Source organism: Miniopterus schreibersii (assembly GCF_964146895.1).
Source record: "Miniopterus schreibersii genome assembly, chromosome: 1".
Classification (NCBI taxonomy): domain Eukaryota; kingdom Metazoa; phylum Chordata; class Mammalia; order Chiroptera; family Miniopteridae; genus Miniopterus; species Miniopterus schreibersii.
This window is the reverse complement of record NC_138101.1, coordinates 406,999-430,145: the sequence shown is the minus strand read 5'-3', so window position 1 is coordinate 430,145 and position 23,147 is coordinate 406,999. Positions and strand designations below refer to the sequence as shown.

The following is a 23,147-nucleotide window of genomic DNA, read 5'->3' as shown; positions in this document are numbered from 1 at the left end:
TTAAACTTTGTTGTGATTAGGGTGGAGTTTCCCACATTTTACTTTTTCTCCTTCCCACATTTTATCTTGGCTCCTTTATCCCCTTGCCTGACCCCTGCTGACCGGTCAGGTTTTTCCTGACCCCCCTCGGATTTGGAAGCTCTGTGTTATCTGAGTGGTTACCTTTCACCTTTTAACAACACATATTTGACTCGAGTATAAGCTCACTCAGCGCTTCAGTTCCCATCACCTCCCCTGTCCTAGCTCCTCAGTATCTCAAGACCCTGTTTTTCTTTTTTCAATGCAAAATTTTAAATTTGTTTATTTAATGAATTAATTTATTTATTGTTAATCCTCCTCTGAGGACATTATCCATTGATTTTTTTTTTTAGAGAGAGAGTGGGAGAGAGGAGGGGGGAGAGAAAGAAACATCAATGTGAGAGAGGCACTATTTTCAAGGTAATCTGGGTTTTCTTTTTCTCCTTTAAATTTGTCTTTTGTATTCTGTGGCTTCATTCCCAAATGTGGAAATTAGATTCATTTCCCCCCCAGTGTAAGGCTCGCACTATTCCTGAACGTGAGGCCTCACGCCTTCCATCAGGTGGAACCCTCAGTCACTGTCCTTCGAATTCTGCTTTTCCCCAGGCTCTACACCCGGCAAATGGAACACCTGGCCACTTTCTGCTCTCAGCCACACTGGGTCAAACCAAGGGACACCTGCACCCACCTGGCACCTCAGCACACACCTGGCACACCAGCACACCTGACAGGTGGGAAGGAGAGCCACGTGGCTGGAGAGTGACCAGGAGGCCCAGGGGAGAGGGGTTGCCCGGGGAGGGCCCTGATTTCGTGATGGGAGGCCTGTTAGGTTTTGAGCGGGGATGACAGAATCTGACTTACATTCTAGGGCCACTCACAGGGACAAAACGGTGTGGCTGTGAGGTGGCAAAAGCACGTAAGGGGGGGCACCCTGGGCCTCAGCCCTGCAGGTGCTGGGGCAGGACAAGAGAGGAGCTGGTCCCAGCAGGTCAGGGGTTCTGGTCCCGCACAAAGTTCGGTGAGTAACCTGCCCCGAGAAGATGGATGTGCTGAGACATGCGCCTTGCTCTGGGATTTTAACCTTTCCCTCCAGGCTCCTTCTGCGTCTGTCTTTAGGAAGGTTCTCCAAGAGGTCTGCCTCATGCTCACGCACATCCCGTTTTCTCGCGACCCGAATGTTCTGATTAATCCAACCTGGGCGGTGTTCTCATCGGTGAGCGCCGCGGGAAGGTCAGACGCCCTGTGCCCCGCCGCCCCCAGGGCCCCCCCACGCTCTCGCTGACCTACAGGTTACAAAGACCAGCGGACAGCAGACAGGACTTCAGGACTGCCCGCCTGGGCCGCGGACCTGCCCCACAGCTCCGCGTGCGCCCCGTCCGGGCGCAAGGGTCCCCGGGGCTGGCCCGGTGCGTCCCATCACCGGGCACCTCGCCTGGGGCCAGGTCCCTCCTGGACATCTGAACTAAGCACCGGCCGCTCCACCCTCTCGGGCTGGGGCGGGGAGCCCGCTGCAGCCAGTCCCGGCCCCCCCGGGCCAGCCCGGGACCCCTGCGCCGGGCTGGGGGCTGGTGTCCAGCGCCGCGCGCAGCGCGCGAGGGCAGCTCGCCCGGGGCCCGTCCAGGCCGCCGCTCGGGCGGCGAGCGCGTGCGGGGCGCGGAGGCGAGGCGTGCGGGGCGGCAGGTGCGGCGCGAGCGGACGGGGAGCGCGCGGACCCGGCCGCCGCGGGGCCGCCGCCGACGTGGGCAGCCTGGGCCGGGCGGGGCGCGCGGGCGCCTTCTGCAGCCGCCCGCGTGGTGCTGCGCGGCGCCCGCGCCGGGAAACAGGAGGCCGCTGGGCCGGAAGCCCCGCCCGCGCGCGCGCGCGCCTGTCCCCGCCCGCCCGGTGGAGCGGCTGCTGGCGCGGCGCGGCGCGGCTCGGCACGGCGGCGCCCGGCGCAGGCGAGCGGGCGGAGCAGCGGACGGCGCCCCGGCCGCCCCAGGCGCCGGGCTCGCGGCGGAGCGCGCCGGACTCGTCGGGGCCCGCGGCCGCCGCGCCGTTCAATGGGCAGCTCGCACTTGCTCAACAAGGGCCTGCCGCTCGGTAAGGCCGCGCGCGCGCATTTCCGGCCGCGGGGGCGGGGCGGCGGGCGGCGGGCGGGGCCGCCGCTTTGTGTGCGAGTGCGCGTGCGCGCCGGCGTCCGCGCGCCGCCGGCCTGGGGGCGGGGCCGGGGCGGGGCCGGGCGGGGAGCGCGGGGCCCGGGCGCGGGCGGCTGCGCGCGAGTGCGCGTGCGCCGGCGCCGCCCTCACGCCCGCCGCCCGCGCAGGTGACACAAAGGGGCGCGGGCCCTGGCCCCTCGGACCCGGCGCGCCGCCCGCCGCGGGCATCCGGGCCCCGCGCCCCTAGCCCCGGGCCTGTCAGGTGCCCCGGCCCTGCCTCTCCCAGACCCGCGGTGCCCGGCTTCCCAGGCCTCGGTTGTCCGGCCCCCCCCGACCTCAGATCTCGGGTGCCCCTCCCCAGACCTCCGATCCCGGGTGTCCCCTCCCCCAGACCTCAGACCCCGGGTGTCCCCTCCCCCAGACCTCAGACCCCGGGTGTCCCCTCCCCCAGGCCTCCGATCCCGGGTGTCCCCTCCCCAGACCTCAGATCCCGGGTGTCCCCTCCCCCAGGCCTCCGATCCCGGGTGTCCCCTCCCCCAGGCCTCCGATCCCGGGTGTCCCCTCCCCCAGGCCTCAGGTCCCGGGTGTCCCCCCCCCCAGGCCTCCGATCCCGGGTGTCCCTCCCCAGACCTCAGACCCCGGGTGTCCCTCCCCCAGACCTCCGATCCCGGGTGTCCCCTCCCCCAGGCCTCCGATCCCGGGTGTCCCCTCCCCCAGGCCTCCGATCCCCGGTGTCCCCTCCCCCAGGCCTCCGATCCCGGGTGTCCCCTCCCCCAGACCTCCGATCCCGGGTGTCCCTCCCCAGACCTCAGACCCCGGGTGTCCCTCCCCAGACCTCAGACCCCGGGTGTCCCTCCCCCAGACCTCAGATCCCGGGTGTCCCTCCCCAGACCTGGTTGTCCCGACGCCTGGACCTGAGGTTCCCAGACCCCCATGTCCCCTCTGCCCAGCCCTCGGGCGTCCTGCCCTCAGATCTCGGGTGTCCGGTCCCCGGGGAGATCCCGGACCAGGGCCTGGCCGGGGTCGCAGCCCTCAGCGCCCGGCCGTGCCCCTCGCTTCCCGTCGTGGCTGCGCCCGGGCGTCGGTGGCCTGGGCATGTCGCTCACTTGAGTGGCACAGACGAGATGAAGGGCGAGCACCGGCTCAGGGGGAGGGTGACCGCGCTGGGCCGCGGGCCTGTGGGCCGCAGGGGCTGTTCCAGAGCCGACTGTGCTGCCAGGGGGGGGTGTTTTGTCCACATCTGAAAATGCATAAAATTACAGTGTCCAGCTGGGGCGCAGCCCTGCAGCCCTGCGGCCGCCCGCCCTGCCCACGGAACTCAGCAGGCCGCCGGCCGCAGCCCCTTCCCGGAGCGGCCTCTTTCCACCTTAATAATTCAGAGCGCTGGGCCCGGTCCTGTTTGCCACCAGGCGCCTTCCCCTCGTGTCTGCATCAGACGCAAGGGCTCTAGGAGGCCACACTGGGGACCTGAGCCTGGGGCCGGGTGGGACGCCCCTGGGCGGGGGGCCTGAGGCAGCCTGCTCTCCGCCCGGCTGTCAGTGGCCATCTTGCACCCTCTGTAGCCCTTGGCGGCGCCCAGCGCCCGGGCTGGGGCCTCCTCCAGGGAGGGGCGTGGAGGGTGGGGCAGGGAGGCCCCCTCCGCCGGCAGGGTCTGCGGCTCCCTCTCCACTGCCCTTCCCCGTGCCCTTGGAGGCTGTGGATGGGGCTCTGGCCCTTGGGAGGGAGGGGCCACCGCCACACCTGAGCCAGCAGGTGGAGGCTGGAGCTTTCTTTGGCGGGGTGCCCGGCCCTGCCCTCTGCCTGCCTGCTGAGAAACCAGGGTGCCTGAGAACTGGCCTTTAAGCTGGCAGTTCCTGGAGCAGCCGGAACCGGCCAGGAGCCAGACCCCTTCACAGCGATGACCTCTGTGATTCGTTAGGGTTTCGGCAGGCTCACCCTTCTCTTGGGGGAGTGGGCACCGCCATGGAGAGGGGAACAGGATGGCTTTTGTTCTGGTGTGCTGAACCAGCCCTCACCCGCTCCCACCCCTAGGGCTAGGGTCGGGCTCCTCCTGAGGGCCAACGGCCTGGACAGTGCGCCTTCTCTCTCTTCCCCAGGACTACCCCACCCTTCTCTTCAGGGTAGCACCTTCATTTGTATAGAAATACACAGCAGGGAGCTGGGCATCTGGGCCCCTGAGGGGAACTGCAGCCCATCCCCCCTGCGTGGTGGCATCCCAGAGACCCTGTCATGTAGTAAGTGTCCCCAGATGTCTCCCTGAGCAACCCCAGCCACAGACCAGCAGGAGAGGGTTCAGAGGTGGGTCTGCCTCAGCTCCCCACCAGCCCATTGGCCGGTGATGCTTGTTGGGGCCTTTTTTGGGGGCCAGCTGGCTGCATCCAGAGCATTGGGCCCTTGATGGGACTTCTCTGCTGATGGCTTTTCACCTGCTGAGTTTCCTGTGTGAGCAGCGTCGGGGCGATGCCCACCAGCGATGCCATCTGCTTGTTGGTGCTCTGATGCATTTGGTCGGTAGCTGGTGCTGTGGTCATGGTGGTCAAAGGCATGGCGCTGTGAGGCTTTTATCCTGGGACAGCTCTCCTAGAGGACCCAGTTTCCCTCTCCTGGTGGCATGGAGGACCCTTGCTGGGCCGGGTCCTGGCCCTCACTCTGTGAAGACACGTGGCTCAAAGCCTTGGGTGGCCCTGGCATTGCCATCTACTCGGTGGAGAAGGGTGATGACCTGGTGGGACTGGAACCTGGGGTGGTTTGGAAGAAATCCCAGCTGGTCTGGCTGGTGGGGGGCGGGGGCCAGTGCTGCAGCCCGAGGGGAGCCCTCCGGACCCCCAGGTGTGGACTGTGGCCTGTTGTAGGTCGGCTCGGTGTCCACGGTGATTTGTTAGGCACTGTCTGTGGCAGAGGTTGTGACTCTGGCTGGCTGGCCCTTAACCACAAGGTTTTTCTGAGTCTGACTTGAGAATCCTGTGGTGTGTCCCTGCAGCAGCTATAACATGTTGGGGGGGGGCAGTTGCTGCCCCAGTGTTTTTTCCATGAGCATGAAGTTCTCACTTCCAGGGTCTGGGGGGTTGCGGTTACTGAGGCTGGGGAAGAAGCAGGACGTTCGGGGCTGAGTTCTGGGTGAACTGCAAGGAGCGACGGACCTGCTGCGATTGGTCTGGGGGCTCAGCGCCTCCTGTAACCCCAGAGTGTGCCAGCTGCAGCCTCAGGCCCCACCTGAGACAGCTGTGTGACACCCACACTGGCCAGAGCTGTCCTGGTCATCCTCCTGCATTCCTTCCTCTTCCTCCATTTCCTTTAAAATAAATGACTTCAGGCCATTTTCAGACTTGCTGGGAAATGAGGGAGATGGTGGGCGGCGTGTCCCCTGCACAGGCCCCTTGTTGGTGTCCTACTAGTGTGGTGCTGGCATCACAATTAAAGACCCTGCCGTGCCTCTTGTCCTGGTCGGGCCAGCTCATGGGTGCCGCGTGGTGAGCACAGGGCACAAGCATGTCACCTGCCCGTCCTGGAGTTCTGTGTGGGACGCCTGGCACATGCCTGCAGCTCTGTCACCTGGCTGAGTCACTGGATGCAGGTGTGTGGATGGTGTCACAAGTCCCTGGAGGACCAGATCTGGCCATGTGATGGGGGTCAGCAGGTGCGTGTCAGGGTGGTTGTGAGAATTCACTCCCCACGTGCTTTCTGAACGCCAGAGCCCCGTGTGTGGGACGCCTGCCAGGTGCAGAGGTGGGTGCACACAGACACCCCTGTCCTGGGAGTGCCGACAGAGGTGAACACTGGGGACTGGAAGGAGGTGAGGCTGGGAGCCTGGGAGTTTCAAGTACTGAGAGTGCAGGTGCAGCCTGGCAGGTGCAGTCCCCCTCCCCAGGTTCAGCCTGGGCAGATGTAGCCTCAGCAGGTGCAGCCCACAGGCAGGTGCAGCCCAGGGCGGGTGAAGGCACTCTGACAGCCCCCCTCCCACCCAGTCCATCTGTGCAGTGGGAGTGTGGGTGAGGGTAGTTCAGCTTTGCTGTGAGTTGGTGGGAGACTGGATGGGTCGGCCTGACCAGGTTGGCCTCACACCTAAAAGCCCTGGGCACCCTAATGCAATGTGAGTGAGGTGACCCATTCATGCTCCCCGCTGGCCCCTGTTGCTGAGGGGACCGAGTCACTGCCCTGGAAGGTGTCCTGGGGAACTGGCCACCTACTCCCCAATGTGGACTCCTGAACCAGGGTCACCAGGGGGGCTGGGGCCATCCCAGCCACCTAATGAAGGGGACACACAGGGCCTCAGAGCCACTCCTGGGTCTGGAACCATTGGCCAGCTGTTGACGGAGCAGAGCTTCCTTTTGAAATTGTTTTCACAGAAAAATTGATGGGCACAGGAGACCACAGGGCGCGATGCCCGAGCTCCCAAGGGGCCTGGTTCACCTCCCAGGGCTGAGAGGACATGGGACCTGTGCACAGTGCCAGCTGTCATGCGTGGGGCTGAGTCCTGGGCCCCACGAGGGCAGGGCCCCATCCTGGCCATCGGGCGTGTAGCCCATGTGTAGGACGCTACTCACTGGTGACAGCCAAGGTGACCCCGGGAGGGGGCGCTGCCTTTTGGAATAGGCTAGTGGCAACTCTGGGAATCTCGGGAACGAGAAGTGAAGGAATTAGTTCGACTTGGGCTGCAGGTCTTTGGGGTCTATGGAAGTCACATCACAGGAGGGAACTCAGCGCAGGCCTGTGCCCACCCACCCACCCCCAGCGTTCGAGTTTGCTGCTGGGACGCTTAGGCCTAGGGGCCCAGAGGAAGCCCTGCTGGGCGAGCTGAGACCTGGGGGCTGGTTCAACTGCTGTTGACCATCAGCTGACCTGAGGCAGGTGTCCTTGGGGCACCTGGCATCCTCCGGTGGCCTGTGTCCTTGGGCGGCTGCGTCAGGCGGCCTGTGTCGTGTGTCCTGGGGGACGGTGCGCTGCCCCAGGCCCCTGCCCACCCCCACCCCCCCACGCTGTCCCCGGGCTCCTCCTGTGGAGATCCAGTGGAGGGTGAAGCTGCCTTGTTGTCCCATCCTGACCCACCGCCACCTGCTGACCGCTGGTCAGGGGCCTGAGGACTCTCCCTGAGGGCCCCCGAGGGCTCTTTGGTCTATTGCCCTGTCCCAAAGCAGTCCCCGGGCGTTCGTGTCCTGGTTTGTGGGGTGATAGCTGCTGTGCTGTGGCTCACTGAACACTTTGTGAAATGCAGTTAAAGGAGGTCCGTCATTTGCAACGGAAAACGTTCAATGTCCCAAACGTTCAGTGTCCCGTGTTCTGTGTTTTTGGAATGCGCACTTCACAGAGTTGAGGGCCAGGTGGCTGTGAGTCTGTCCAGAGCTCAGGAGGCGGGTCCCTCCTGTGATGAGTCCTTCACATTGGAGCCGCTGTCCATGCGGAGTGGGTGTGGCGGGGGACAGGTGCCTCTGACCTGGGCAGGGTGTGGCATGCCCCTTCCTGGCCAGCTGGGAAAGCCCCTGCCCGCCCTGGGCCCGCCTGCCCCATGGAGAGCCTGTTCCGGCCCTGGCTGCTGTCCCTGTCCTGCCCTTGGGAAGAGCTGCGCAGCACTGGGGGAGCTGTGCCTGCGTCGAGTGCTGGTCCTGGGAAGGCTTCCCTGGGCTCGCCTGTGGGAAGCAGGAAACTGGCGTCCCTGTCAGGTCTGCACCTGCAGCCCCTCCAGGGTGGCCTTGCAGGAAGTCACAGAGCTAGAAGCTTCCAGAATGGGCTGCAGACCTGCTCCCGGTGCCTTCTCTGGCTCGTGGACACTGGGGGCGTCTGGGTGGGGACAGAGCCCTTGGGGTCCCGAGGACATGGAGGGGACGGGATGTTGGTGCTGGACTGTAGGGCAGGCATCTCGCTGTGTCTCTGTCCTGGCCATGTCCCTGCGGTCACTCCCACGCCAGGGCAGGGCCCCAGGTTCCGGGCCAGCCCCAGCCTTGCCGCTGTGGGCATGGGGTCACGTGAGAAGCTCTGCCCTCGTGGACGTGCTGGAGTCTGAGTTCTGGTTAACCCTCGATGGCATTTTAACGTGTCTCTTGTGTTTAATTTTTAGTCAGACTTTGAGCCCGGTGCAGGCTTCAGTGGCTGCTGTGGATCGAGAGCCTAGGAGCTTTGGTTCGAGACAATTACAGACGTGGGATGAGCATCCAGTGACAGGACGCGGTTCTGCCTGGGGATTCTGAAGATAGAACGCGTTGAAAAGTCGAATTCATGGTCGTGGAAGCTGAGCCCATTTTAGGCAATGTCAGGTTGGTAGGGGGCAGGAGTGCCGGCAGTGAACCCTTCCCCCGCCACCACCAGGAGGCGCTGCACCTGGGAGAGTCCTCTGGCGCCGTCCGAGGCTGGCACACTCTGCGTGCTTGGGTTAGGGGGTGAGGCTGCCCTCACCCAAGCGAGGTTTCCTGGTGTTGGATAGAGCCCAGTGGCCCTTGTTTGCTGCTGCCAAGAGGAGTCGAGGGAGGTGGGTGCTCAGTCAGGCCCCGTGTGCGGCAGTGAGGTGGGTCCTGGGGGCCAGATGGAGGCCCGCAGTCCCCGCTGGCTACCCAGCCCACAGGTCACATTTGCTCTGGTCGTGCTGTGAACTCGGTGCTGGGTTAGGATCTCGCTGCCAAGACCTGTTCCTGCACCAACTGCGCAGTTGCAGTTGCCCCCCCCCCGCCTGCCCTTCAACACCCCCACCCACCCCGGCAGGGCCCTCGGCGAGGAGCCCTGACACTGAGCTAGGGTAGCCCCTTGGTGGGATTTCCGTCTGCTTCTCCTGAGTCGTGGTGTCCTGGTCTTCGGCAGAGGTTCCCCTTGGGTCCCAGCTGGGGCTTCCAGCACCCTGCGCCCTTGCCTGCCTGCGTCAGGTCCCTGGCAGGAGGTTCTGGCTCTGCCACCTGCCCTGTGCCCGCGGCCACCAAGGACCATGCGCTTGGTCAGGTGGTTGTGTCGATTGGTTTATTTACTGGAAATGAAAGTAGGCACTTATCAAGTCACTTAAAAGTAACGGGAACGAACCTGATTCATGCTGGGATAAAAGGTGGCTGCTCTTCTGGTAGAGCCAGGGAGGCCAGGCGTGGTCCCGTTCCGTAGCTCTGCTGTTGGGCGGGCAGGCGGGCGGGCCTGGGCACAGCGGTCTGGCCTTGCAGACCCCACACTGAGGGCCACTGGCTTGTGGGTCTCAGCATCTCCGCATCTTTGCTGTTCTCGAAGGCAGTCGGTCAGCAGCGCACTAGTGGGAGGAGTGGCCGTGACAGGCGGTTTGGGCAGTGGGGGTCTAGCATGGTCACCCTGCTTCTGGCTTCGCATCCTGAGCCTGGCAGCTGCCCCGCGCCCTGGCCTGTGGGGGGGGCCCCAGTGAGTCTGCGAGGCCGTGTGGTGACAGGGTGGGTGGGGCCCAGCATGGCGGGGGCATCTGTGACACCCGTGTCCATCTTGGTCCAGAGTGAGGTGTAGCTGCCTCATATCCGGAAGAAGCTGTTTTTCGTACTTCTGAACTGTCCCGTGTAGGGAGGTCCTGCTGCATTGTTGTGTTCACCCTTTCTGCCTCGGCACTCTCTAGCCTGGTCACCTGTAGCAGGGAGGTGATGCCCTGGGGGACGTCCCTGTCGGGGTTTGGGGCAGCTGGGCTGCAGCCTGAGGCAGAGAAGAAACATGGGGCACCTCCAAGCTTGGAGTGTCCCAGTGCCACACGGTGTCGACCCTGCAGGGCTGCAGGGACCCGCCCTTCCCCCCCAGGCTGTCTCTGCGCCCTGCCCCCTGCGCTAGTGCCGGTCACCACTGGCCTGTGTCCTTGTGGCGTCAGGAGCTGTCGCAAACACCGGGCTGTCTTTCACTTTTCCTACGGGTTTTTCACTTACATTTGATGGGGGTCCAGTGACTGGATGTTGAGTGCGCTCATCCCCGGGTCCGCAGTGTCGGGTGGTAGGGGCAGCAGGGCAGTGGGTGTCCTGGGGCCAGCTTTAGGGAGGCTGAGCTGCCCTGTCTGTCGTTTGCAGGTGTCCGACCTCCGATCATGAACGGGCCCCTGCACCCCCGGCCCCTGGTGGCACTGCTGGATGGCCGGGACTGCACGGTGGAGATGCCCATCCTGAAGGACGTGGCCACAGTGGCCTTCTGTGATGCGCAGTCCACGCAGGAGATCCACGAGAAGGTAACAGCACAGCGGTGCTTGGGTGGGGGAAGGCGGGTGGGATCGGAGCTGCCGACCAGGCAGGACCTGGCAGGTTCAGTGGACAACAGGGCACCCGGTGCTGTCCAGAATGGAGACAGGATTTACTCTGCGGCTTCTTGAGTCACCTCCATTACCACCAGTTTTCCCCAGAAAGTGGAGCCTGGGGAAGTGGCCGCAGCATCCAGGTCCCCAGCAGCCTGCAGGTGGGCGGTGGCAGCTGGTGGCAGCTGTCAGCACTGTGTCTGCTCGGGGTCACGGGGTCCCCACGATGGGAAGTGCATTAACCTGGTTTTCTGTTTGTAGTCTCGGCCGACTAAGTCCTTCAGAGCAGCCTTTCCACTGAGACAGGGGAGGGGAGCTGGACAGTTTAGAAACCCGGCAGCCTTCAAGAGCCAGTGGGTCTGGAGAGGCCCGAGTCTGCACGGGGCAGCCTGCCGTGTGGGAAGAGGCAGCTGAGGGCTGAGGCGGCTTTGGCACCCTTGCCGAGGTGGGGCCATGCCGACTGCCCCTGGTCTGGGTGAGACCCTGGAGAAGCACGAACTGGAACCCAGCACTCACTGAGCCTTGAACTTGGGTTGTCGGCCACGCTGTGCCACCTGTCCCGGCAAATGGTGCCATCCTCTCGGGAGGGACGCTGTTGGCCCAGGCCTCGTCATTTCTGTGAGTCGTTTGTAGTGCTGTGTCTGTCCATAATCAAGGGTAACCAGGCATGGAGGAGACAGAAGCTGAGCAAAAACCTGGGCCCTCAGGACAGCCACGGCCAAAGGAGAGCGAAGTGTGACGTTTGACAAGGAACTCATGACTGAAGGGGCACCGCAGACACGGGCAAACACTTTAGAAGATCGAGACCTGGAAAGAGCAAAGCTGAAAGTGAGAATTCAGTGGGTAGGATGGAGACAGGACGGGGGACCTGAGGGGCCGTGGTGTGGAGTCCACATGCTTCTCACAGAGTCTTGGAACTGCGGGGGTGTAGGGGGTGGCCAGAAGCAACGTCCGCCCAGGTGCCGCTGACAGTTCCCAGAGCTGACGGACACGATGCAGGTGGGAGGACAGTGCCGCGTGGACAGAGCCTCCCACTGCGGTCCTGGAGGACACCTGTGGTTCCTGCAAGGCTGGGCACATGCCTGTCTCGCCCACACAGTCACAAGTTTGGTGTTTATCCCAGAGAAACGCACTCACGTCCACAGAAGAGCCTGCGTGTGGAGCTTCTCAGCAGCCTCGCTCCTGGTGTCTGGGCCCAGAGAGACTCGGACGCCGTCCCCCGTGTGGGGGACACAGTAAAGGGAACCAGCTGCTGATCAGTCCACTGCTGACCGGGTGCGTGGCCTGAGGCCACGGTGCTGGGGCAGGGTGATGTCTAAGGGTCGTGTGGGTGGATGCCGGTCACTCTCTGGTGACAAGATGCTGGTGGTGGGGACTCGCGTGACTGAGGATCTGACAGCAGTGTCTGTGCTGCTGGCAGCCCTGCCCTGCGTCCGTGGTGGCTGCTTGAGGGACAGGTGGTAAAATCACACGGAGCTGGGCGCGTGCGCACGTGCGGCACAGAAACTGGGGCAGTGGGTGAGGTGCAGTGTCCTGGTCGTGTGCGAGGTTGTCCCCGAGGGAGCTGGCAAGGGGACATGGGAACCTTCTACAATTTTGGCAATTTCTTGTGAACCTTAAACTATATCAAACTAAGAAACTTCTTTAAAAAGTTAGTATATGGAACAGAAAAGAGTCCTGCAGGTAGAAATTTTTAAAGATCGTAGAGAGTATTAAAACAGGTTTTCCCGATAAATTTGACTACAAAACAGGTGGATTCTTCTAAAATCGTAATTTAGCAAAACCACCTCAGGGAGCTACCACGTGAGCGCGTGAACAGCCACCAGGGAGGGCAGGGACAGGGCCCTCGGCATGACAGCCCGCTGCCCCGCCCCCGGCAGAGGACAGATGGCACCCCTCTGCCCTCGACCACCCGGCCTCCCTGAAGCACAGCTGCCGGCCGGTGTGCTGGGACTGCTGAGCAGTGTCCTCAGACCTGAAGACTCCTGCCTGGGCAGCAAGCACTGCTCAGCGAGACATGGACCAGCCTGCCCCAGGACGAGCTTAGCAATTAAAAATGTGGGGAAACTACGTTTAGTGGGAAAGTTGGAAGACACAGTCCAGAGAACCCCAGAAGAAAAATGGAAAGGAAGGAGGGGCCCGCAGACCCCTGAGCTCTGTGCCCCAAGTCCCCTCAGGTGTGTCCCCTTCCCAGTGGACACACGGTCCTGGGCAAGCACTTCCTTCCCCAAGCTTTGCCCCCAGGGGTGGCTGAGTGACCAAGTCCAGCCAGGGAGAGGAGAGCGGACTTCGTGCGCAAAGCTCCTTCCCTCCTTCTGGAAACCAGACGTGATGGCTGGATCCTCGGCAGCCACCTGGAACAGGAGGGAGCCATGCATTGGGGCTGGCACGGGACAAGTCAGAAGCCCAGGACCCTGGTGGCTGTGGAGCTGATGGCTCCCTGGGCCCCGTCTGCAGGCTTTGGCGTGGGAGGGAAACAGCCTGCCTCGTGTGCCACTGGCTCGGGGATTCCGTCTCGTCACAGCCGGCTGGGAGCCGACATCATCTCAGTGCTTTGGAAGGAGAGACTGCAGTCATCCCCACAATACGGTGAAGGAAACCTCAGAGCTAACGGAGACTCCAGCTTCCCTGCCACCAACCTGGGACACTCCACCGTGGCACGTTCAGGTTTACCAGTGCCGGTGGGTGTTGCCTACGGAGACAAGAGCCAGCCCAGCCCACGGTGGGTGTGCAGAGCTTTGGGAGAGTGCAGGGCTGCACCAGATGGGCTGCAGGTGCTGCGGCAGAGGCAGGTTTCCTTCGCTCTGGGGCAGGTCCTTAGAGACGCCCCCTGTGGGCTGAGAGGCGACCCTGGGAAAGGAGAACCAGGACACCGTGCTTCCACCAGGGGCCGGCAGGGGGCGCCGTCCCCCCTCCGGGAGAGCCCGCCGGCCTGGAGCCGGCCCGCGCCCAGGGGCCTTTTGCCTGTGCGGGCGGGGCGATCAGTGGTGAAGAGTCCAGTCCCGGGAGCAAGGTGCTGGGTGGTGTCAGAAATGAGATAAAAATCTAGGGGAAACGCAGGCGTGGGCTTTGTAGTGAGTGGTGGGGCGGCTGCTGGGCAGGCGGCCTCCGTGCTGAGTGGACAGGACAGGAGCCGGAAACAGCCCCCTTCCTGGGGGGCCCAGGGACATGGGAAATGGCTTTCAGTCTGTGGACAAAGGACTGGTGAGCCCTGGAGTCACGCCCGAGGGGTCCCATGCCCATGGGGTGCGAGCGGGACAGCACTGGTACGCTCTGCAGGAAGCGCAGGTGGGAGAGAGGTTGTTTGATTGGGTGGCAGGGAGATAGTACCTGCAGAGGAGCTGCCTTGAGATGGTGGAGACGGAGGGCCTGCAGGGCGGAGGGCTGACGCTAACAGTCGGATGATGCCCAGGTCCACAGGAAGGACAGACCAGCAGAAAATGGGCAGGAGGCAAACACAGCATCTGCAAGAAGCAGGTGACGCCCACCCCAGGCACTCAGGGACCCTATGCTGGGGAACACAAGGGGCCGTGGCCCGAGGCAGCTGGGCACTTGGAAGTGGACACACACCATGGTTTTGACGGCACTTCCTGGGCCGGCTGACAGCCCCCCCAACCTCAGGGACAGACTGTCCTGGGGCTCCCTCCAGACTTCCCCCTGGGAGGTTGATGTGATACCCAGGGGTGTTGCGGCCACTTTGCAACCACAAAAGGGAATATGGGAGCCTGCAAGGAGAGTGGACCTGGAGGCCAGACAGTGTGGCTGTGGTGGCCCTGGCCCAGGAATCTCTGGACAGAACTGACACTGCAGTGGGCTCTCATCTGCATCTGAGCGTGGCCTCCCTGCTACAGGGTGTGGGGGCAGGGGAGTGGCTTTGAGCAGTGTCTCAATCCTAATTTTTTTTTTTTTTTAATATGTCTTTACTGATTTCAGAGAGAGGAAGAGAGAGGGAGAGAGAGAAACATCAATGATGACAGAGTCATTGATCGACTGCCTCCCGCATGCCCCCGACTGGGGATCGAGCCCACAACCTGGGCATGTGCCCTGACCGGGACTTGAACCCCGATTGCCTGGATCCTAGGTTGATGCTCAACCGCTGAGCCACGCCCGGCTGGCCCAATCCTAATTCTGAGCACTTCACTGGTACAGATATGCTAGAGAAACAACTAGGACAGGAAAAAAGAATTTCCCAAGAAACGTGGGCGAGTCACATTCAGAAATGCAAATTAAAGCTAAAACCATAGACACCAGTTTACCATCCATCCCATTCCCCATTTTATTTTACTTTTACTTATCTATTTATAAATGTCTTTATTGATTTCAGAGAGAGGAAGGGAGAAGGAGGGAGGGAGGGAGGGAAACATCCATGATGAGTGTCACTGATGGGCTGCCTCCTGCACGCCCCCGACTGGGGATGGAGCCTGCGACCCGGGCATGTGCCCTGACCGGGAATCGAACCGTGATCTCTCGGATCCTAGGTCAGTGCTCAACCGCTGAGCCATGCCAGCCAGGCTCACACTCACCATTTTAAACAGTGCCCAGCACTTCATGGTAGGTGCCTGGAGTCAGTCCCCTGGGGTGGCTGCAGCCCACCCTCTAGTTTGCGTTTCTAAGGATGGATATCAAGGAAAGGAGCACAGACTGGAGGCAGCTGAGCACCCACAGTGGGAGCCTGTGACCCCCTGGACTGTCCTTGCTGGGATGGAGCACGGGTGATACTGCACAGGCTGGGGGCTTTACTGCCACCAGTAAGTGCTTGGGATGAAACGAGATGCCGCCCGCGCACAAGCTGTGCTTCCAGGGCCTGTCGGTCTGGCCGCCTCCACGTGCTCACCCCAGCGAGGGGCCCACGTGTGTCCCACCCAGGCCAGCACCGGACCTCTCTGGTGCTGTTCCCTCCATGACCCGTCTCTGAGGCCGGGGCTGCTGCTCCTCAGGCGTGATCGATGTGTCCACCTCTCCGGCTGTACCTGCCCACAGTGGACACCCACAGATCTGCCCAGTTGACTCGCCCCCAGGGCCCTTCCTCACCAGCTCTGTGGCTACCCCACCAGTCCTTACAGCACAGGAGTCCAGAGCGGTCTTCCTGGGGTCCCACCGGCCCAGCCCTCCCCCATCCCCTGCACCCTGTGGCCCTCGCCATGCCCACTGCCTAAGCCATGTTCACTTTCTGTCCACCTCCCCACACCCTCCTGTTTAGGCCCCTCTGCCCCTCATGGGCACTGGCGGCTACTCTGCGGTCACACAGTGCTCCTCCCCCTCCTACACCCAGTCCAGTCCTGGCACCAGAGGTCTGTGTGCCCGGCCGCCTAATGCCTCCCCCCGGCCACACAGCTACCCAGCAGCTGCCCTGCCTCCAGGAGTGGGTCCCGGGTCCTCAGCGCAGGAGTGGAGGGAGGGCCACTCCATCTCGGAGTCCAGGCCAGCCGGCGCCTGCAGGTCCTGGGCCCAGGCCCCTGCCCGGCCACCCAGCCATCTCCGTCTGGCCCCGTCAGAGTGGCGCCCAGGGCGGCGTCCTCTAGGCCACCGCGGGGAAAATGATTCTGGCTGGCCGTACGTCCAGCCGCGGCGGAGGCTGTTGCTCTGGGGGGAGGAGGCAGGCAGGTGGCAGCACTGCATCCGACACCTGGGAACCGCCGCGTGCTCACTAACGGGCCCAAGGTCTGGGCCTCTGGCTGGGACAGGCTTCTCCCTGCTTTTTCCTCACACGTGGCGCCTGGGCGGCGTCGGGCTGTGCGCAGTGGGTCTCGGCCTCCCTGTGCTGGGCACCAAGGGTCAGCACAGCCCACGGCTGGCCTCCCTTCCCATGCAGGAGACCCAGGGTCAGCACAGGAGGCTCTGGGGAGGGGCAGACAGCAGCCACGGTCCATCGGCCCCGCGCTCAGCGGCAGGTGTCCTCAGTTACACGGCCACTGCCGTGTTCTTCAGGGAAGGACAAGCCCGTCCCCCAGTGACGACGCCCCTGGATGGCACCGTGCCTCCCGCCCTTCCTGGCAGCAGTCTGTCAGGGGCCCGGGTCCTTCCATTCCACAGTGGGGCTGGGGTTCCAGACGCATGTCCTCCCAACGCCTGGCATTTCCCAGCTACTTAGCGTCTGGTGCCCACACCTGCCCTTGGTGCGTTTTCTTTGTGCCCTTCTGTGCTGGTGGCAGGGGGTAGGGGGACAGGGACCCCTGGTTTCCTTGATGAGCTGAGTTGCCAGGTCAGGTCAGGTCGGGGCTTCCAACCCCAGAAAGCCTGCAGCGCACACGGGAGGCTGCGGGACCTTCGCCACCCCAGCCAGGGCTGGGCTTGGGGGCCGTGTTTCCATGTGGCCTCTCATTTTGGGTGGCCGGAGTCGGGACCACAGGGCAGCAGGCGCCTCCACGCTGGGCCCGGTGGCTGGCCTGGGGCACTGGGGCACTGACGGTGCTGTCCCCCCGCAGGTGCTGAACGAGGCAGTGGGCGCGCTCATGTATCACACCATCACGCTGACCCGCGAGGACCTGGAGAAGTTCAAAGCCCTCCGGATAATCGTCCGGATCGGCAGTGGCTTCGACAACATTGACATCAAGTCAGCCGGGGACTTAGGTAAGACGTCCCCTTCTCCATGCAGCGTCCTGTGTCCCTGGCGCGACTTTGCCTCGTTCCTTTTGTAGTTGGTTCCGCTTTGCAGTCCGCTGCCTCTGGCGTGGCTGACGGTGACCCAGGAGCTGGCACCCTGGGGCCGCAGCGTCGGGCCCCACGGTTCCCTTGCAGGCCACGGTCACGGCAGCCTTCCTCAGCCTGGCCGGGCATGTGTCCTGGCTGTGGGCAGCCGGCACTCCAGCCTCGGCTTCCCACACTCCCGGGGCCCAGGGAAGGAAGGGACGTCAGCTCCAGCCTGCGGCTAGCACATCCTTGGGTTTCACACGGCCCTGCCCATCAGGCACAGTGGAGAGGCCGTGTGTTGTGACTTAGGACGTGCTTGAGTGTGTGCACACTGACTACATACATATACACGTGTACATGTGCGCACGTGTGACACTGAAGCAGTGTTACACAGCCAGCTGTACCGTGCTAGGCATCTGCTGTCTCCTCGGTGCTGTGCCGCCTCTCCCCAGCCCAGGAGGCGAGGCCACGCCCGGGCAGGCTGCAGCGGTGGCTGGTCTCTCGCCTGGCGTTGGCCCCCCGTGCACTTGGGGAACGAGGTCAGAGCAGCCGAGGGTTTGACCTCACGTCCTGGGGCCGCTGTTGCCATGCGATCCCCTCGTGCCCACTGCGGACACCGTCCTGGGTCGTGTCTCCAGGAAGGCCCTGCAGTGTGGGGCTGCGGCCCAGACACTGGCCGAGCCGGGCGTCCTCGGGGCCTCGTGCCTGTGCAGAGTCTGCCCGTTTCACCACGTCACAGGCTGGGCTCTGTCCTGCAGCCAGGGACAGTCTGGGGCCCCCCGCTGTCATCCCCTCGGCCCTGGCAGGTGGGGCCGCGGAAGTCCCAGGGACCTGTCCTGCCCTCTCAGTGGGCGGCAGCTTGGTTCCTGTTGGGTCTCCCTGTGCCCCCCCATCCTGCCTTTCACAGGGAGCCGGGGTGCAGCCCTCCTGGGTCCTCATGCAGCCGTTTGTGTGCCAGGCCCCAGCCTGGCCACCAGGTGCCTCCTCCTCATTGCAGAGACAGTCATGCAGGTGTCGGGGACAAGGGTGAAAGGGGCCAGGGCTCAGAAGGAAGGGGGGGCGCAGGTTCCTTGGGGCAGGAGCCCAGGGGCAGCGTCAGCTCAGGGTGGGAGCCAACCCGTGTGTGCCAGGGCTGCACAGAGAACTGGGGACCAAGGCTCGGCCTGGAGAAGCCTGAGCTGGCTCCCTTTCCAGGGTCACTCTATTGCTGGGTGACCTCTGCTGAGGGGACCGGGCAGGGGCTGGGAGGATGGGGGGTATGGGAGCGTGGGGAGTGGGAGGAGGGCCATGAGGAGCTTTGGGGGGATGGGAAGATGGGGGCCACCATTGGCCTGGGGAGCCCAGGAAGACAATAGAGACAGACCTGTAGGTGTGGGTGACTGTGGGGCTGGCTCCGGATTCTATCCTGACCACGACCCCTTCCTGGAAGGTTGAGGGGCAGATGGTCCAGCGAGGGCAGAACCAGGTATGACATCTGCCCAGGTGGCCGGTCGTCCTGTCCCCTCCCTGTCTACCCAGTGGGCCTGTGAGCAGCTTTTCCACATGGCCTGGAGCACGTACCTACGCTTGTCTTGTAGTCTACTGGTGGCCTGGGGACATGTCCTCGGCCTTTCACAGTGGAGCAGCAGGGTGCCGTGGTGACCGCCAGGCGTGTCTTGTGTCCCCAGGCATCGCTGTCTGCAATGTGCCGGCGGCGTCCGTGGAGGAGACGGCCGACTCCACCATGTGCCACATCCTCAACCTGTACCGCAGGACCACCTGGCTGCACCAGGCGCTGCGGGAGGGCACGCGGGTCCAGAGCGTCGAGCAGATCCGGGAGGTGGCTTCCGGAGCAGCCAGGATCCGTGGGGAAACTTTGGGCATCATCGGACTAGGTGAGTTAGCTCTGCCTTTACCTTCCGTGATGAGGGCACCTCCAACCCAGGGACAGCGTGGGGTGGAGGGGACTCGGCCACAGAGGCTGTGCTGGCCTCCATGTGCTCAGGAGCACCAGGCAGGCCACACGCACAGACGTCACACAGGTGCCTACAGGTCACGCACATGCCCACACACATGGTCCACCCTGCTGTCCTCCCCCGCCTGTGGCGATGACTGAGTGGATATGGCCTTTAGGTGAGGGCCGGGTGGCCCTGGGGTCCCTTTCCCATTTTGCCCATCAGGGCTTGTCACCAACAGCTGCCATGGGTAGAGGAAAGTGCCCACCCCCTGCCACACAGTCCTTCCTTCATGCACCCACTGGCTCAGTGGCAGGTGGCTGTCCAGGGTCCAGCACACACACGGAGCAGGCCTGACCACAGTCCCACCCCAAGTACTGTCCCCTCGTGCCTTGTGTCCACTGAGCATCCATCTGTGCTTCCTGCAGGCTGCCCCCAGCCCCCGCTCAGCCGGCTGGGGGTCCTGTGGCTACTGACTTGGTGGCCCCACGCTCAGTATTAGGGGACAGAAGCCCTGGAGCCCAGAGTCTGCTCCCACTCTGAGTGTGTGCCTAGGCGGCGAGGGGCCCTGGCCGAGGTGACGCCAGTCTCCCATAGGTCGCGTGGGGCAGGCGGTGGCGCTGAGGGCCAAGGCCTTTGGCTTCAACGTGCTCTTCTATGACCCCTACCTGTCGGACGGCACGGAGCGGGCGCTGGGGCTGCAGAGGGTGAGCACCCTGCAGGACCTGCTGTTCCACAGTGACTGCGTGACCCTGCACTGTGGCCTCAACGAGCACAACCACCACCTCATCAACGACTTCACCGTCAAGCAGGTGGGGCCCGGGGTCAGAGGTTGTGGCCCGGGCGGCGGGGTGCCCGCTCTGGCCAGCACAAGGCACACTTGGTGAGACAGGAGGGCTCTGCTGGCTGTCTCTCCTCAACCAAGGTCCCCCCTGGTCCCAGGGCTGTGTCTGGGGCCTGGGCCAGCTCCCTTCCCCTCCCATGGCCGAGCTCCTGGTCCTGCTCAGAAGCCAACCGCACAGACTGCTTTGGACTGTCCCCCAGAAGCTCCTAGGCCGTGTGCCTGTGGCAAAGGCAGAGCCGCTCAGCTTCAAGTTCCCAGCAAATGGGATGGACACAGTGACCGAGGGCCTTTGGGTTGCCCTAGGGTTGAGGTTTACATCACAGCCGAGGTGCTGGCACTGGGCAGCTGGCATGGGGCTTGCAGCACACACGCTCACCCATGTTTCCTGAGCTGCCCTGTGTCCCGCAGGAGCTGGAACCAGGGCCACTTCCCACAGTGGTGGAGTGGGGCCCACACAGGCCCTGCGCCCTCAGCCAGACCAGGGGAACCAGGACCGTGAGGCCTTCCCTGGCAGAGCCTGCAGCCTGGGAGGCCTGGCTGGGAAGTGCCTGCGTACGCCATCCCTGCTGCCCTCCTCCAGCCAGGGGACAGCAGGAGGCATGTGTTGACGGGCTCTTGGCGTTGTTTGGTATCTTCCAGATGAGACAAGGGGCCTTTCTGGTGAACACAGCCCGGGGTGGCCTGGTGGATGAGAAGGCGCTGGCCCAGGCCCTGAAGGAGGGGCGGATACGCGGTGCAGCCCTGGACGTGCACGAGTCAGAGCCCTTTAGGTGACTCCTGGCAGCACTTTGGGGGTCCCGAGACAGCACCTCTCCCTGGCCGGGCTCTCACTCACCCAGGCTCACGCCCCGCCCACCAGCCAGCATCAGCACCCAGGAAGTGAGGCCCCAGTGCCCACATGCATGTCCAGGCTGCAGCCTCCAGCAGCTGACCATCCAAGGGCAGGGCGTAATTGGGCTCCCTGTCCAGCCCATGATCCTGCTCCAGGACCTTCCCCCAGGGCCTGGCCAAGTCTCAACAGGCAGGTGGCCAGCATGTGGGCCAGGACAACTCAGTGCCCTGTACCTGCTGGAGAGGGGGCAGGGCTCAGATATGCGCTTCATGCCCAGTGCCCAGGGCACCATGTTGATGGGTTGCCAGGTATGCAAGGCTGTTGGCCCCCATGTGGTAGTGTCCAGGGGCCCCACAGCTGAGAAACTAGTCTGGGGCAGGAGGCCAGCCCTGGTGGGTCTTCCACCTGGAAATGGTGGTGACAGGAGGGCCTGGGGTCTGAGAATGGAAGCTCCCGGGGCCAGGGCCCCCTGCAGGGGTGGCCATGGCAGCGTTCCCTCCAGGTGAGGCCCCTCCCGCTGCTGTCAGGAGCCGTGGGCAGGGGTGACCATCCTGGGGCCCCACTGGGTCTGACGGAGGGGTGGGTGCCTGGGCATGGCACTGACCTGCAGTGTGCTGTCCTAGCTTCAGCCAGGGCCCCCTGAAGGATGCCCCCAACCTGATCTGCACCCCCCACGCGGCCTGGTATAGTGAGCAGGCGTCCATCGAGATGCGCGAGGAGGCGGCCCGGGAGATCCGGAGAGCCATCACAGGTGGGCGGGGTGGGCGCCAGCAGGCCCAGGGCCCCTCTGAGGCTTTCAGAGGTGAGCACCCACCATGTGGCGGGGGGCACCCCCACCTCTCACTCACTCAGCCAGGTCCGGCCTGGGCTGGCCCTGGGCTGGGAGGAGAGACCCGCCCTGGGCGGAGGTCATGGCCGAGGCTGAGGAGGTCGGCCCTGGTCTCCTCTGGTCCAGCATGTGCGGCTCAGGCCCCTCTCTTATGTCCTGTTTATGACCCTCGTTTGCTGTCATGCACCAGGGGCTTCAGCTTGTGTGACACTCATAAACCTGGCCTGGGCCCCGTTGCTGCTCTCTGAAGTCCCCAGGCCTAGCAGATGGGGTGGGGGCACCAGCAAGCTGAGGGCACCGAGCTGTGAGGGTGACTCTGCCAGACCGGCGGGACCCTGTGTTCTCGACTGAGCCACCACACTCCTGGGGTCCCCTCAGTGGCAGCTGTTTAACACGGATGCTGTCCTTGCCGTGTCCCCTGCATCAACAGGCCGGATTCCCGACAGCCTGAAGAACTGTGTCAACAAGGACCACCTGACAGCTGCCACCCACTGGGCCAGCATGGACCCAGCTGTTGTGCACCCTGAGCTCAATGGGGCCGCCTACAGGTGAGTGGGCAGGTGGGGACAGCGGGCCAGGGGGACATGGGAGGTCCCCATGATGACTCTGGGTGGGACCGAGGCCCAGCCAGGGGCTCTGGATGTTTGTGCTCCCATGGGCCCCAGAGAACACAGAAGGTCCAGGTCTGAGTAGGGGTGGCCTTCAGGCCTGGTGGAAAGGAGACCATCTGGGTGGAGGCCATCCTGGGAGCAGGGGCCTGGCTATGGTGGGGGGAGGCCAGAGCGGGGCCCTCTCAGCAGGCAGCCTTGGGGAGCAGCTCCCTGCCCTGCCACTGGTCTCACGAGTCCTCCCTCTTCCCAGCAGGTACCCCCCAGGTGTGGTGGGCGTGGCTCCCAGCGGCATCCCGGCCGCAGTTGAAGGCATTGTCCCCAGCGCCATGTCCCTGTCCCACGGCCTGCCCCCAGTGTCCCACCCGCCCCACGCCCCTTCTCCTGGCCAAACCGTCAAGCCCGAGGCGGATAGAGACCATCCGAGTGACCAGTTGTAGCGCGGAGGGGCGGAGCTCTGCAGCCTCGGTGCCAGCACCCGGCCTTGGGCAGGCGCCTGCGGAGGAGGCGCCCTTGGGTGGCGGCGGCGCTCCAGAGACTGTCCGGGCGGCGGCCGCGGTGGCGCCGGCCTCCCCCACGTTGACTAGTCCCGTCCTGAGGGCCCGCGCTGCCCGTGTTCCCTGCGTCCTGGTTAAGCAAGAGAAGTTAGTAGTTGTTCTATCACGAATGTCCCGTCTGTGTGCAGCCTTTAGAACGTCGCCAAGGATTTGTTTGCTTAGCTGTCACCACCCAGCCCCGAGGCGGCCAGGCCGCTCAGCCCCCTGCCCGGCGGAGCAGGCCCAGTGGGCCGCTGGCGAACTTCTCAGGACTACGAATCCTTCCCGTTTTTCTTTTACGCCACACAGTGCATTGTTTTTTCTACCTGCTTGTCTTATTTTTAGAATAATTTAGAAAAACAAAACAGGCTGTTTTTCCTAATTTTGGCATGACCCCCCCTGTTCCAAATGACGGCACCGCGCGGCTGGGGAGGCGGGAGCGCTCGGCGCGCTCGGCCGGGGCGCCGGGGGTGCCGTCCTGCTGATGTGGTAGGCTAGCAATATTTTGGTTAAAATCATGTTTGTGACTGTAACCATTTGTATGAATTATTTTAAAGAAATAAAAGTCCCAGAAAGAGCCGGCA

The 23,147-nt window shown here is 63.6% G+C and overlaps 1 protein-coding gene across 3 annotated transcripts; it reads left to right on the top strand.

The window, feature by feature from the left end:
• The first annotated feature begins 1,957 nt into the window (after positions 1-1,957).
• Positions 1,958-23,147, top strand: CTBP1 (C-terminal binding protein 1). 3 transcript variants are annotated; one of them, XM_081147950.1, is made up of 10 exons: positions 1,958-2,097; positions 8,206-8,401; positions 10,133-10,287; positions 16,776-16,920; positions 18,648-18,854; positions 19,512-19,726; positions 20,398-20,528; positions 21,214-21,341; positions 21,850-21,967; positions 22,284-23,147. In XM_081147950.1, exons 2-10 carry the CDS (start codon positions 8,395-8,397, stop codon positions 22,465-22,467), a joined length of 1,290 nt encoding a protein of 429 aa, XP_081004076.1. In that variant the 5' UTR covers positions 1,958-2,097; positions 8,206-8,394; the 3' UTR covers positions 22,468-23,147. The 3 variants fall into 3 exon arrangements, with proteins under 3 accessions (XP_081004076.1, XP_081004075.1, XP_081004077.1); XM_081147949.1 differs by having other exon boundaries at positions 2,007-2,097; positions 22,281-23,147; XM_081147951.1 differs by lacking the exon at positions 1,958-2,097 and adding an exon at positions 2,274-2,320.